At 37.8% G+C, this 15,647-nt stretch overlaps 1 protein-coding gene across 7 annotated transcripts in view; it reads right to left on the reverse strand.

Moving 5' to 3' along the window:
* Positions 1–15,647, reverse strand: part of chl1a (cell adhesion molecule L1-like a) — an 81,717-nt gene that overhangs the window by 23,652 nt on the left and 42,418 nt on the right. For all 7 annotated transcript variants that reach the window (XM_081387362.1, XM_081387361.1, XM_081387360.1 and 4 more), the window contains exons 4-22: positions 15,136–15,326; positions 14,733–14,855; positions 13,634–13,804; positions 12,115–12,150; positions 11,639–11,738; positions 11,356–11,531; positions 10,391–10,525; positions 9,287–9,427; positions 8,723–8,834; positions 7,020–7,186; positions 6,777–6,936; positions 4,902–5,026; positions 4,521–4,622; positions 4,036–4,233; positions 3,655–3,725; positions 3,047–3,269; positions 900–1,015; positions 515–719; positions 131–253 (exon numbers count right to left, since the gene is read on the reverse strand). In XM_081387362.1, the coding sequence (XP_081243488.1) occupies positions 131–253; positions 515–719; positions 900–1,015; positions 3,047–3,269; positions 3,655–3,725; positions 4,036–4,233; positions 4,521–4,622; positions 4,902–5,026; positions 6,777–6,936; positions 7,020–7,186; positions 8,723–8,834; positions 9,287–9,427; positions 10,391–10,525; positions 11,356–11,531; positions 11,639–11,738; positions 12,115–12,150; positions 13,634–13,804; positions 14,733–14,855; positions 15,136–15,326 (2,675 nt within the window). The remainder of the gene's footprint in view (positions 1–130; positions 254–514; positions 720–899; positions 1,016–3,046; positions 3,270–3,654; positions 3,726–4,035; positions 4,234–4,520; positions 4,623–4,901; positions 5,027–6,776; positions 6,937–7,019; positions 7,187–8,722; positions 8,835–9,286; positions 9,428–10,390; positions 10,526–11,355; positions 11,532–11,638; positions 11,739–12,114; positions 12,151–13,633; positions 13,805–14,732; positions 14,856–15,135; positions 15,327–15,647) is intronic.

Raw genomic sequence — 15,647 nt, forward strand, 5'->3', positions numbered from 1 at the left:
TTTAAAACATGTAAATGTATTGACCCCAAAACTTAGCAGTATAAAGATCTAGTACAGTTAAGCAACATAGTGTATATAAAATTAACTGAGACAGATGATGTAACAGGAGATAAATTTGCGAGTGTCATACCTGTCTGGTATTGCAGCAAGTATCCCGTGAGAAACCCATTGGTTTCGAGTGGAGGCGCCCACACCAACTTGATGGAGTCTTTCTGAAAGTTTGTGGCTTTCAGGTCATAAGGTTTCTTAGGAACTGTGGGAAGATGTTAACATTAAACTTGGAAACTCATTACAAACTTGCACCACTTTTGCATTGCATTGCATCGTCTTTTGTTTGTGTGTCATTCTTTTCACGCCTCCTTTCTATGTAAATTCTTCTTCTAATGTTCAGCAGTATATTTTGGACCATGTGTGAACAACAAAGTGTGCAAAATTCAACCGAATCCACACAAGAACTTAGCAAACACTCAAACCACTGAATTTTAAAACGTGTCTACTGTCAAAGAGTTCTTGCCTCCCTGTGGAGTTGTGAAAGAGATGGGACTGCTGCTGGGCCCATTCCCTCTACGGTTAAAGACGTTGACAGTCAGGTTATATTCAGAGAATGGCTTTAGTCCCGGCACTATGGTGTGACTCCTGTTTCCAGGGATGTTGAGAGACTGTCTCTCTGAGGAAATACTCTCAGAGGTCAACAGACTTTTAGTTCGCCACCAGTGCACCTGGGAGCAAAAGACAGGAGGAAGAGGGTGTTGATGAAATATATAAGAAACAAAGAGTGCAAAGAGAGGCAGAAAGAGAGAAAAAGCAAAAGTGGAGTCTATTAATTGTTATAAATAGCTTGTTTGTTGCTCATTGATCAGCACCACAGGGCCTTTGAGCTGGAAGGGTCAGGAACTCACAGTGTATCCTCCAAGATGGCCCCTCAGGGCGGTTTGAGGCACTGGTGACCAGCTGACCCTCAGCAGTGTAGAGTTCAACACCTCCACAGATACATCCTCAGGAGGCGCCAAGGGCACTAGAATTGGTAACAGAACACACATCTGTTTAAGGCTAAACAAGAGAGTAACATCTCACAAATTCACACATACAACAGTTTCCTGAAGCAACTAAAGCCTGGACCACACCAAGCCGACGGTCGGCCGTCGGACAGTTTCCGTGCGTCGGCCGACTAAATCTTCTCGGTGTGTTCCCCTCCGTCGGCTGAAATTGGTCCTCGTCGGCTTTGTAACGGCCGATTCGGCATGTTGAATCGGCGTCGGGCCGTCGGTGAAAGAGGGAACTCTGATTGGCTGTTCAGTTTAGTGAAGGAGGCAGTGCACGAGAATAATAGCAAAACAGCGAGCAAAGTCAAAACGGTACAGATAGAAGGCTGTTCTAATGTTACGTCATCTTACCCGAGTGTTCCTTGGCGAATATTTCAATATTAACACGAGCGGAGTGGAATAAAGTAAGTGTTAAGCAGGTGTGATATTCAAAACGGTAAGCGCGCACTGCTTTGTTTATGTTTGTGTATTTGCAGCCGGCAGCGTCCGTTTCCCTTTTTGAATAACGAATATAGACAATAGATCTGCAAAAATAGACAGTTGTCTCATTTACACGCAGGCGCAGAACTCGCTTTCTAGCTGACAGTCGGCAGGAGTTCTCTCGGTGTGTTCAAGTGCACTTTTTACCCCGACGCGAGGCGACAACACAGTCGGCTTTCATCAGCGCTAGTTCGTCGGCGTCGGCTTGGTGTGTTCCAGGCTTAAAGCCACAGGGGGGGGGGGGGTGGACTGTAATTGGATCAATTTTTCCAGGAAAAGCGCTAATGCTAACACAAAGCTATCCGCAGAGAAATGAGGGTACAAGGAAAAGGCTCTTTCAGAGATGCAAACTCATATGGGGCGATAAAAGGTCATAATTTGGCAGCAGGTATATTAGGCTGCTGTCACTTTAAGACCTGACGCACTGATCTATTATACTGTTACGCATGAGTTTTCTTTCTCAACATTTCTGAACATTTGCCAAGACAGGCATTTTGACATTATTTTGTGTGTATTTGACTGTTTAAGCATTGAGAGGAGTTTTTTTTTGGGTGCGCACTTTGGTTGTGAGAACAAAATCTGCTGGACTAAGTGAAATTATGCACAATACGTGCAATCCCACACTGAAATTAAAGCCCTGTAACACCAACAATATTCATACGGAGCAAATGAAACTAGTGAGTGAGGGGAGGCGGGTTTTTGCGTCAACTCTGAGAGATGAGAGAGCGAGAAAGCGCAGATGGTATCGTGTATTCTACGGAAAATGTATCGGAAGCGTTTCAGATATTTCAGTGTCGATATGTATATAAAATCTATATTTTTAACAACACTACATTGCACTTAGTTTGTTTCGGATTTTCCTTTTTAAAAGACTTCAACTGAAAAATGTATATTATATATAAAATTCAACCCGCCAAAGTGGTTAGTATGAGTGACTCTGTTACACGCCACTGCTGAAATCTAGTAGGTGTTAATGTCAAGCCCTGATTCTCATTACAAATATGAGAAGATGATTGCATATGTTGGATTTAAAATGGGGTTCTTATGGAGCAGTATTTCTGAGCAGTTCTGTGGCTTTTCAAAACTCATCGGTTCTACATGAATCGCACTATTTTGGATTCAGAAACGACATAATTTTAGCTGAAAGGTGACAAGTTTGCATCCCTGCACTTTGCAACAGGAATAACAGGGATAACCTTTTTGATGCAGGAATAACAGGGATAAAATCAGCCCAACCTGTTGCATTATCCTCTAGACAATGCCAAATGTCGACTATAGAGACAAGGGCACGAAAAAATATGAAAATTGAATAAAACAAAAGATAATTGCATAAGTGTTTGGCAAAGAATATGTCTAATCCCTAAAAGCACAATGTAAAAGCTCAGCAGAAATGACTGATCCTGGTAAAGAGTGGATTAAACCACTCTCCCAACTAATCTCCTATCTTAAGTGTTTATTATTGGCTAATCGTGGCAGTGTCACACGACTGTGAGATGAATGCATTAACGAGCTGTTACACTCACAGTCTTCCCCGGAATAACCAGTCACCGCTCTGGGTTCTGGTGCCCACCCGTGGTCATTGAAGGCCTGGATCTTGACCTCGTAGGGGACGAACGTTGGGGTGTCTCGCACCACAAATGAGTGTCTCTTCACCATCTGTTCTTTCCAACTGTCCTCGACACCCAGGAGCCTGTAGCTCAGTTTGTATTCCAGACCGGGACCGTTGTGCTGCACAGGCAAGAGTGGCTGGTGATTAAAGGGAAAAGTGGGTCAGTGCACTGCAAACATTACTGAGCATTTGGAACATTTGAAAAGAGTGGAAGAGTGCAAGAGACATTTGCTGATGGGTTTGCGAAATTTGGCGTGGGATAGTTTCTGGGGTGCCTCGCTTGGCTTTCCTTCAGAATTGCAATCTGAAGGAATTTTGACTCATAAATAAGTGAATGGAGATTTGACTGCCAGTGCAAATTAAGTTGCTATGGCTTTAAAACTATGCGACACCAGACTTCATAGGAGCTCCAGAAACATTCTGTTCTGTTTGCGTGAGGGTGTCTGCCTTTTTCTTGCTTCAAGCCATGCATATATGCATATGCATTCAAATTGTTTGACAATGCTGTTTGCATTTTATTACCTCCCAGCTGATGTCCATCTGATGTGGCAGGTGACCCTCAATCTTAATGTTTTCTGGGTTCCTGTCGGGAGCTGTACAAATGTGAATATGAATTATTTAACATCTGTCTCAGTCAATAATACCATTGCCCTCTAACACTGCCAAAGTGTATCATACATAATGACGAGCAAGCACTCATTGATAGTTCGAGACAGCGCTCGCTTAAAAGAGCATTAAAATTTATGGAGCTTTTATAGACATCTGTATAATTTTCTCAAGGTAAATCCCCACAAAGACACTGAGACAGGCACTTCAAACAAGTCCAAGGTCAACCAAGGACAGCCAAGATGGAATGGAAACATGTTACAAAAGCAAGTCTCAAAGGATCACAGGTATCCCTACCACAAGGAGGTGTCTTATATCTTTCGGAGGGCATGCTTGGATGACTTCTCCCTATAGCATTGACAGCGATGACTCTGAATTGGTAGTTAATGTGGCCGTAGACCGTCAAGGGGGCTGAGAACTGGCTGCTAGCCACTCGTAGCTGCTCCTTCCATTTCCCTGGTTCCCAGTGGTTCTCTTCATACTGGATGATGAACTCTGATCACAGGAACAGAGCACAGCTGTCATTGAATATGCAAAGCGCATGCTCTCAATACACTGTGGTGCAGCCCCAGTGGGAGCCCCCTTGAAATATTGTAGAGCAATGTATGAGTATGAGCAACGTCCATGAAAATGACTTCAGAGAAATGTGCTTAAAGCAAAAGCCTACTTCAGAAGCACAGAAAACGTGTACCATTACACATGAAAGGGTACGCCAATAGAAACGTTTTGCATTTGATCTGTAACCCTGACATCACAGTAAAAAATTTTTAGATGAGTTTTACCTGTTATGGGACTGTTATGATCACCTGCAGCCGTCCAGGTGAGCCTCACACTGCGGTCTTTCAGATCACTGAGCGTCAGTTGAACCGGTGGATCAGGGACATCTATGTCACATTTCAGACACAAGGCTTCATATCAAAATAACTATATCTGAAGACCATTAGCAAGAGAAGCAGAATCGCTTCAAGAAATAACTGGTGCAATAATGATCACAAAAACAACACTATGTTTTGTGTTTTCTCTGTTTGTGGAGATTGCTGCACCACTATTTGAATAGCATTTTTCCAAGCAGGTCTATTATTGTGGTATTAAAGTAATATATAAACATAACAACACAATCTAGCTGTCATTCAGTCTAGTCTCAAAAGGTCCTTCCATCGTACCTAACACGGTTATGTATGCAGAAGCTGTATCCTGGTCCAGTGATGTTCGAGCAATGCAGGTGTATTTCCCTTGATCGCTGTTGCTCACATTGACAATCTGAAGAATTCCATCATCTGTGAAATATCTGCAAATAACCCAAAATAGGTTCACAATGTATTCAAAATAATATGAATATAAAATAATAGTTTTGGCTGTAATTCAAATTTCTCAATTTATGAATTCAACAATTATTTCATTAATGTAGTAGTTTCAAGTCTCTGAATTTCCTTTACAATGAATCTTACATTGTTTCAGGAGCCAATATCTTGTATGGCTATGAAATAAGCAATGTGCATTCCAGGAATATTTATGTTGGCAGCAATAGTCAATGGTAAAACAAAAGGCATGAAACAATGATTTTATATGTCAAAAATGGTTGCCATATAAGCGTGTCCAAGATAAAGAAAAATCTTGTAAAAAGCTAGTTAAAAATATGTGCCACGTTATTGGAAATGTACGCTTTGTGTTTATGTTGGTTCCGAAGAACTTTTACAAATTTTCAACAAATGTTTACTGTACATTTAATTCCACTAAAATTGCTTGGTGTAACCAAGTATAAATTAATAAATATTTTCCGTCACACTTCAGTTTGGGGAGCACATATTCACTATTAACAATGTTTGCTTCAATAAACTCCTAATTTACTGTTTATGAGTAGTTGTAGTGTTACGTTTATGGGATGTAGAATGGTCATGAAGGATAAGGCATTTAATATGTGCTTTATAAGTACTAATAAAGATAAAATATGCTATGCAAGCTAATTTAAATGTTACCATATTTTCCTTAAACCTTGAATCTTAAAATTATTATAAAAAAAAGAAGAAAAAAAAGTTTAAATATATTCTTTCAAGGTAAACTGTATATATTTTGATTAATATTATAAATAGTCTTTCATTTTTTTAGGGAGTCACACCACGTGACATTTTACAACCTGAACTATTGCTTTTTTATCATTAAAGGTCAAATTATCTTATATTTTAAGAGACTTATTGACTTTGAATCACACGAAGGTCTGCAAATAAACCTCAAAGCAAAATTCAAAGCAATCATTTCCCACAAAATACAAATGTTCAGGCAGACCAGGAAAAATAAAGTGGCTGAAACCCGGCATCCGTCAAATGAAACAGCCACTTATAATTTAGACGTCTCCATTGATTATAATGGAAGCGATCTAGTTTTTTCGCAGGACGGTGTAGACATGGTTTTCAGAGGCGGCTCTGTGGCTTTTGTTCTGTATGAAATGCCAAATAAGAGCGGCACTAAATGTTGTCATGACAATCAGTGCACAGCTCTGTTCTGTTCGCTGTGTGTTTTTGTCTACAATTTCTTCAATTAATAAAAAATAATTTGCGGTTCGGTTGGAACTAATCTGGGGTGAGGATCTGAATCACAGCCTGCTAATTGCTGACCCGAGGTAAAAATGCAAACATCATTTGTCTCGAAGCAAATAAAACAAAACTTGGCACAGTATTACACTGCATTTACACAGAAGATCCTGCTGGGCATCCTATTTTAGCCTAGTACAAAGAGGTTAAAGCTCCTGCTCATTAGCTGGAGTACCTTTTGATTTTCAAGAGAGACATTTCCCCCATAAATGCGCTCTATTGCTGATAAAAGCATACAATTACATCTAGCTCCGCTCTGTTACACGACTACAAAGCGTAAGTACTTAATCCATGATTCCAGCACTGATACAACTATAAATACAATTCAAAAACGTCATGGCTCATGCTAATCCTTCATGTTTTGACTGCGCAGCCCTTTCTCAAACAAGGATTTGCTTAAATGGAGAATGGCTTCAGTGAATTCTACTCCGGGGAAAACAGGTCACCCACTCTTCTGAGAAGTTGGAGAGGATATTTATCCCATCCTTCATCCACAAGATCTCCAGCTGTCTTCTGAGGGTGGGGTCGCACTCCACCTGGCACTCCAGCTCGGCCATAGATCCTCTTATGACCTTTATGTCTTGAGGAGGTTCTACGATCCTAGTTGAATCTATCAAAAGCAGACCTTTAGTTTCAGTAATGACCAGCAAACAGAGAGCTTTTTTTTTTTTTTGATTAAGGAAGGTGGCTGACCTTTGATGAAAAGTTCAGTGGTGATGCTGGCGATGCCCTCAGAGTTGCTTGCCGAACATTTGTACTGGCCCATATCTTCCATCTCCACTTTGTGAATCTGCAGGGAGCCATTCTTCAGGAGAGAATATCTCTCTCCATCTACAGAGCCCTCTGGGTCTTCTCTTCTCCTGCAAAACAAACATTGAACTCTTCACAGTTCTTCTGAAATAGGGGCCCATGGGAAGGGCCTTTGCTGAAATGACTACAGATGCTCTGTTGATAAAGCCGAATCCAATGTAGCCTATTTTTTTATTTTTTTAACACGACTTTCAAAATTGACCAAAGGTTTTTGAAAGGAAACTTTTCAAAGAAAAAAAGAGCATAAATATGAGTGCAAAAGGAGGATCCCCTGGAGAGAACAGACATTTCAAAAGGGCTATAGATCTTGCAGTGTCTATTCTCAATATATTGTCCCTTTTTCCTTCACTTAATTCACTTGACCTTATTGGGTCTGCAGTGCAATCATTTACTCATAATCTGAGGAAAACCCTGCAAAAATCAGTTTGCAAAATATATATATTTATATATTTTTTTTTTTTGGGGGGGGGGGGGTTAATTAACTGGTTGATGCTTGCAACAATGCTAGCTTGGTCTTGCTTGCTTTGATTGATTGATTGATTGATTGATTGATTGATTGATTGATTGATTGATTGATTGATTGATTGATTGATTGATTGATTGATTGATTGATTGATTGATTGATTGATTGATTGATGTGAAGACCAGTTTAGGTCAGCACGAATGTCTAATATTAGTCTTAATATTAGACTAATTAAAAAGCAGTTTTTTTCAACAGGGTTTGCAGTTATAGGAATAATTGCATTTATTAAAATAGAATGTATATTGAATGGGGGTGTGGCAATCATTATCATTAAGTGACGGAAATGTTAGCCCCTTCTACTTTTTGGTAGCTGTTTCTATAAGTTCCATGCCCTATATTTGCATCTATTTGATTTCAATAATCATATTTTCCAAAAGTAATAAATTCATTCATATTTTGTTAAATATGATCTGAAAATTTACAGAGACGTTTAGCAATTTGAGTCTGGAAAAGTATGGAATTTTGAAATGGAAAATGAGTAGGAACCCTTGTATAAGATTGTGAAAACTGTGACATATCCAAATGGGTTGAATTTCTATGCAATTAAAATACATAAATCTTAAATATAGGCCCAAATATTTTTAAATGATATGTATAATCAATTGCCTTCATTAACACTCGTACACATGTACTAACCAGGTGTGACGTTAAAAAAAAAACTATGCAGTGACAAGAAACTTTTTTTGTCTTCACTAAACATAAAAATAGTGCATGACGCAACAATCAATCACAAACCAGCCAATCAGAGCAGCTCTCTCTCTCTGCGTAAAAACTAGAAATACATATTTATATATAATACATATTATGCAATTTGATGCATTTGTCCTATAATATCTGATACTTCCACAATCAGTCTTTCCTCGTCCAAGTTTGATGTTTAATATACATACTATACTTTCAACGAGTTCAACGAGATTTCAGTGTGCTCCTCATTACAGACAAATAAACCAAGAGACAAACAAAATGTAGCACCACTCGTCACAGTTGGTTAGGACAAAAACTTCAAAGAACAGAAAAGAGACGATTCATCTGTGGCTCATCATGTTAGGGTGGCCAAACTCACCAGTTAAGGGTGGCTGGTGGTGAGCTAAAGACTCTGCAGTCCATAATCACACTCTTGCCTAACATGGTTGCGTACTCCAGATTATTCCGTGTCAGAATCAAAGGAGGATGATCTGAGAGAAAGCCAGACCATTAGTCAACAGTTCACACAGACAAACATCAAACAAGCCAGTGTGGCCGTGGCACACCAAACCGAGGCACACTCCTCAAATTAAACTGTAAAAAATGTATTAGCATATAAAAGTGCTGTCTTCTTCTGCCAGAGCTACACACTGAAAACAGAGAGCGAAGTACTTCCTACACACACACATACAGTACATGCACACGTTTTATGTTTGTCTTCTACGTCAATTACGAACGAACAGCTGCTGAAACCCTTAAGGCCTTAACTTGTCAGCAAGAGAATCATATCATAATCAAAGCCCAGAAAACTTCAATGAGGACTACAATCTTCTCTTATGGCGCTATGATTAATTGATACATGTAAATGATGTGGGTTGTACCTGACCTATTATTGCATTCTAAACTTCTTGCATTCTTGTTAACAGTTAAGCGAAGTACTCACTCATGACAAGCACGTTCGCATTGGCAAGTATGGTCCCATGTTTGTTGGAGGCTTCACACTGATACACTGCAGTGTCTCTCTCCTCCGCTCTGAGTATGATTATTCTGTCATCAAGCACTTTGTGACTGGTAGAAGAGAAACCTGGGGGGAAACACACTTGAATTGGCACTCCATTCAAAAGTTTGGGGATTGTACAATGTTGTAATGTTTTTGAAAGACGCCTATTTTGCTCAGCAAGGCTCCATTTTCTTGAACAAAAATACTTTAATATTGTGAAATATTACAATTTAAAATGACCTTTTTTATTTTAATATATTTTAAAATGTAATTTATTCCTGTGATGGCAAAGCTGAATTTTCAGTGTCTACGGTGTCACGTGATCCTTCAGAAATCATTCTAATATGCTGATTATGCTGCTCAAGAAACATTTCTGATTATTATCAATGTTGAAACCAGTTAATATTTTTGTGGAAACCGTAATACATTTTTTTCAGGATTCTTTACAGCGTTTATTTGTGATAGATATGGTTTTTATCATTATAAATGTCTTCCCTAGTGAAAAATAAATATATCAAAATGTATTTGAAATACATTAATTTTATGCTAAGTATACTACAAATACATTTACATATTTATGTACTTAATATAAATACTCTGCAATTGTACTTTTGGTATACTAAATTGGTATACTTAAAGTCTTAAAGTCTAACTAGTTTAGTTATCCAGAAATAGTGCTGAGGTCCAACTAAAGATATACTTAAGTTTATTTGATTGTGATAAAGTGGAACTATTTCATATCATTATAGCAACAATAAACTTATATATTGGTATATATTTGGAAGATACATTGTTGACTTGCTGTATATTATGTACTGATCTATTGACTGTTGATATATCATTTTACAAGAGCATGTAAATTGTGCATAAATACAGAAGTGGCCACATTTTCACTGCTGTTTAGTCTAAATGATGAAAAAAGAAAAGAAAAAAAGGAACAGACTGTTCACACAGCCAGTAATTGCACTGCATTTGTCAGTGGCTTTGAGCCGACAAATTCAGTCAAATGGGCATGATAGGGGTGGGGGAGGAGGGGGTTTAACACACCATCAAGGGCCTGGCCGTTTCTCTTCCAGGTGATTGTGGGTTGTGGTTTTCCCGTAGCAGAACACTTGATGTGGATGTCAGATCCAATCTCTTCTAACTGACTCTTAACTGGCTCCTCCTGCCAGCTCGGCGGCTCTGGGACACACAACATATGAATACGGATTAAAACAACTTCCTACTTAGAGCAATACTGCCCCCCTGTGTCTGGAAGGGACATGATTTCATGATTTTCATGGTTTCATGATTTTTGTTGATGATCTTATGTGATCAACCTGCAGTTTGGTTTTCATTCAGATTGTGTGTGTGTGTGTGTGTGTGTGTGTGTGTGTGTGTGTGTGTGTGTGTGTGTGTGTGTGTGTGTGTGTGTGTGTGTGTGTGTGTGTGTGTTACTGCATTAAATAAATTGGTTTTAAGATTGATAAAGAACTAAAATAAATATAAAATAATAAAATACTATAAAAATAGTATATTATAAAAAAAGTATAAATACACAAATAATATACTGTATATATATAACAGATTTCATATAAACTGCATATATTTAAACAGACTATTTAAATATATATTTATATCATATATACTGGATAATGATATTTAAAATAATTTTATACACTGTAAAAATGTATATTATGTTATTTATATTATATTAATTAAATGATCAACAAGTTGTGACAACATATGTTTTTACATTGCATTAACTCATTTAAGTCAGTTTGATGTAATTTAAGTTGAAATGACTTAAACAGAAAAAGTTGATTGTACTTCTTTTTTTTTTTTTCTTTTTTTTTTTGCAGTGAACCAGAGCAATTTCTAGCTACTGGAAATCACAATTTGAAAATTCTCAGGCATTTTCAAATTTTCTAGAATATTTATTTTTGTCAAACAGATTTACTGACTAGAAAAACGGAGAATCATCAAATACCTGAATAAAATTCAGGTTTAAGACCTTGTAAATGTTAACATACCTTCCACAACAACGTTGAAATGATGTACAGCTTCACCCAGATCATTCTTGGCTTTGCACATGTATTTCCCTTCATCCAGTTCTGTGACATTTGGTATAGTTAGAACCTTTCCAAAGTTTTTGATATGTGAGCGCTTCTGTAAATTATCCCATATCCATTCAACCTTCGGTGTAGGCCTGAGAAAAGTCCAAAATAAATAGCTGTCACTCTCTCTGTCAGTGGAAGTGCTTTGCTGCTGTGGTGTGTTTGGAAGCACTAAGTGGCCATAGAGAAGGAAACTCACAGTCCTTCTGCGATACACTCCAGCTCCAGCTCCTCTCCTTTTTTTAGGTATGTTGTTGAATGACTGGAGGGCACCAAAATGTTCGGCTTCCTCTCCTGAACTGAACGGGGACAAATTATGGTAAATAGCCTTGACATGGACATAAAAAAGAAACCTACCTTTAAGTCTGAATGAGAAAAATGGGCCAAAGAGGTAAGAGAAATACACATGATGCAAGACATATTCTCAGAAAACATGCCATTATTTTTTGCAAAGCGACAGTTAGATATTCTTAGAAAAGTGCATATCTCAAACTGAAGAAAACTCTAGCACAGTCTGAACTATAGAAATAGCTGACAAACAAGCAAGTGCTGAAGCCTTATCCTAAACTTCTTGCAGCACAAAGAAAAGCCCTAAAAAAAGATAAATGAACGTTTTTGCATATTTGATACACAGCACATTTTACAAAATATTTGACTTTCTTGTTTGTGACTTACCATTCATGATGCCATCATCCCCTTGGCTTGAATTTACTATGAAGAAAAGAAAAGTGTTTGCATTTTCAGCACATTCAAATGGTAACGAACAGCACAAGAGCCCAAAGAAACACATGGGTCCAACTACTGATTAGAATAATTAGGTTTAGCGTTAATATTTTTAGCTGTGCTAAACATACTGCATTAACGCCTTTATTTCTCAGTGGATATTAATGGGGGTTAAGATGGAGATGCAAGTCTGTCCAACAATTACTGTTATATTAGCATGCTAAAAAACAGCATGCTGACAATACACTAAAACCAAGTGCATCTATAAATTGCATTCAAAGAATCGCACAGCCAAATGAGCATTGCTTTTGGAACTAGTCTACAACCATCATCAATAAATTCAGGGCGCTTTCAGACCCGTAGATCGTTTTACTTAATTTGTTATAATGTTGCAGTTTCTTCATGGTTCGGTTGAGACTGTAAAAAAAGAGGTTGAGACAAAACACTTAAACGAATGTAGCCGTCATTGCCGCTCTGACTGATCAATTATATCGATATATATATTGTTCAGGCGATCTCGGAGCGAATGTTTTGGCGCGGATCTGAGCGTGATGGCTGTGTACATTTATGCATAAACGAACCGAACTAAGGGAGGTTTCGAAACAAATGAGCCAAGTGTGAATACGCCCTGAGAGACAATTGCAGAGAGTCAGTTTAAAAATGTAATCGTAAATCTATGTGTAGCCTAGTTTGTTTAGCCGTTGTTGTGCATCTCACAGTATTTTCATTGCATTTTCATGACGACGTGCCAAACTACATATAGTTTTAAAAACACTTCTCAAAAACCCTGCCACTTCCTGTTGTGCTTCGTCCAGCTGTTCATGAAAGCAAGAATGTGTCCTACGTCAATCAACAGGACCTAAAACCAGCATAGCAGGTCTTTCTAAAGATTTATTAGTTGATTACGAAATGTTGTTTTGATCATCCATTTGTTCACTATATGACTTTTTTTGAAAGAAGATAATGCTTTTATTCAGCATGGATGCATTTAATTGATCAAAGGTGACAGTAAATATTTAAAATGTTACAAAAGATTTCAAGTAAATTAACTTTCTATTCATGAATGAATCCTGAAAAAATATATATCGTTGTTTCCACTAAAATATCAATCGGATTTCATTGATAATAATAAGAAATGTTTCAAATCAAATCATCAAATTAGATGGATTTCTGAAGGATCATGTGACACTGAAGATTGGAGTAATCATACTGAAAATTCATCTTCGATCACAGAATGAAATATATTCTAATATAAAACAGTTATTTTCATTTGTAAAACTATTTCACAATATTACCGTTTTTACTGTATTTTTGATCAAGTACGAGCACAAGAGATTTCTTTCAAAGACATTAAAAAACTAATACCGACCCCATAGTGTATACACACAATAGCAAAAAACTAATTTCGATTTAGTTTTCTTTCAACCATATCATGCTAGTTTTACTCCCTACGGAGATTCTTGGCACGTACTTGGCTTGACCTTCAGGACCATGCGGGGTTTCTGAACAATTGTGCGTATCCTGGAAAAGGAGGCAAAACAGCAGTAGTCATCATGGCTGTCAGACAGCAGTGTATTTGAGAAGTACAGATTCCCATTGAGGCCCATGGACACCCTCTCATTCTGCTCAATGTGCCGAAGATCTGAGAACAATACAGAGAGGATTGTTAGATTAACATGAGCAACAGGACATCTGAGAGGGCAACCATCCAAACCGCCCAGGAATAGTCCCATCTGACAGACTGCACAGCAGATAACAGGCATCATGGGTAGAGCTTTGAATGCTCAGATATTCTATCAAATGTAGGTGGCTCAACGTGATTAAGACGCCTCGTCAGCTCAAGAAGTGAAGACATGTACAGTAATAACATAGCTTGTTTTTTAGTATACATATATCTAAACATCCTTAAAAATGTCCAATTTACTTGAGAAGCAAACACACAATAAGTTTCCTTCAGAGAAATTGCATGAAAGTTAGAGAGGTTCATGCTTAAAAAGTTGCATTGATGCATATTGTTTGGCTTTAGTATTGTGTGGTAACCGTTTATTTATTTATTTATTTATTAATGAGTGAATAAAGTTTGTTTATTAATGACATTTTGATTTACTTATATATGATCATTTTGTCCTGCGTTCAGTTGCGACCAGTTGAGATTGACTAATCTAATCTTTTACTGGCTTGACTGAAATGCTGAAATTCTTCAAATGTCACATACATATCTCATGCTTCCATTAAGTATTAATCAACAGCATTCTTCACCATTTACAACATGAACCATAACATGTTTACCATCAAAAGCCTATTATTAGTGCAGGCGTTTATGAAATCCAGTCTGGCGCCAGAAAAATGCTAGTTACAGCCGGTTGAAATATATGCCTGCATCTGTTTATTCTGTGGCCAAGGAGTTGATTGACATATCAGAAACAATACCGTTTGCTGTAACAGCTGATGAGATTTGAAGTAATATTGAAACTAACAAGAAATTCGCAGGAAAGTGCATAAAAAATATCCCCTTGGATTCCTCAATTTGACTAAATTGATGAGCAGGAAACTCAAGTATCTTGAATTACCTTTGGTCATCCAGTACAGCTGCCATGGGGGAATCCCTTGTGGCGGGTTACACTCCAAAACCGCTGATTCGCCCTCTGTGACCACCACTGGCTCTGTCTTCTGTTTGGGAAACTTGGGTACCACTGTGATCAAGCACAAAAACAAAAACTGCATTTAAATTCTAAGCAGTCACTTACTTGCCGAAATGTAAGACAGGCGGCCTACTGAAACTATTGATCAAGATTAAAAACAAGTTGAGCAACATCATGCTTGATATGCCCAAGGGGACATATGGAAAATGCAAATTTCCTGGAACAGATCCAAGGAAATTCTATATACTAGACATTTCTGGAATTCTACTATTAATTTCATGATTAGCAGCTAAGATAATGTGAGACGGGATGTTTATGCGCAGTGACTTACTAGGCACGATAAATTCTGCTTCCTCTGATATTGCAGTTCCGAGCTTGTTTGAGGCATAGCATCTGTACTTTCCCCAGTATTTCACTTTATCTTTATTGTTCGGTATCACAAAAGTCCCACTACTTCCTTCTTTGATGAGCTGAGGGTCTTTATGTGGGTCGAAATCCATGCCATCTTTTGTCCAGCGGTACCTGTTCGTTTAAAATCACACAACAGGAAACTTTCAGCAACAGTAATACTTTCTTTCCACCTTTTAGACATTTTTAGTCAAAATGAAAGAAAAGCTCTTAGTATAATTCTAATTACTGTCATTTAAGTTTAACAAGTTTAACAAGTTTCCTGTTTCAACCCTTTTTTCTTTTTACCTCCTTTCTGTTTAAATAAGTTTCCCTATATTTGTTGAAGAGAATCAAATACATAGAACTAATGACAAAAAAGGAATAATTACAGTGGCAGAAAAACACCTAATTTTCACATTTTGCACAAAGAAATGGTTAAGTTTCCATTTTATT

The sequence above is a fragment of the Scardinius erythrophthalmus genome (assembly GCF_964197995.2).
Source record: "Scardinius erythrophthalmus genome assembly, chromosome: 15".
Lineage (NCBI taxonomy): Eukaryota > Metazoa > Chordata > Actinopteri > Cypriniformes > Leuciscidae > Scardinius > Scardinius erythrophthalmus.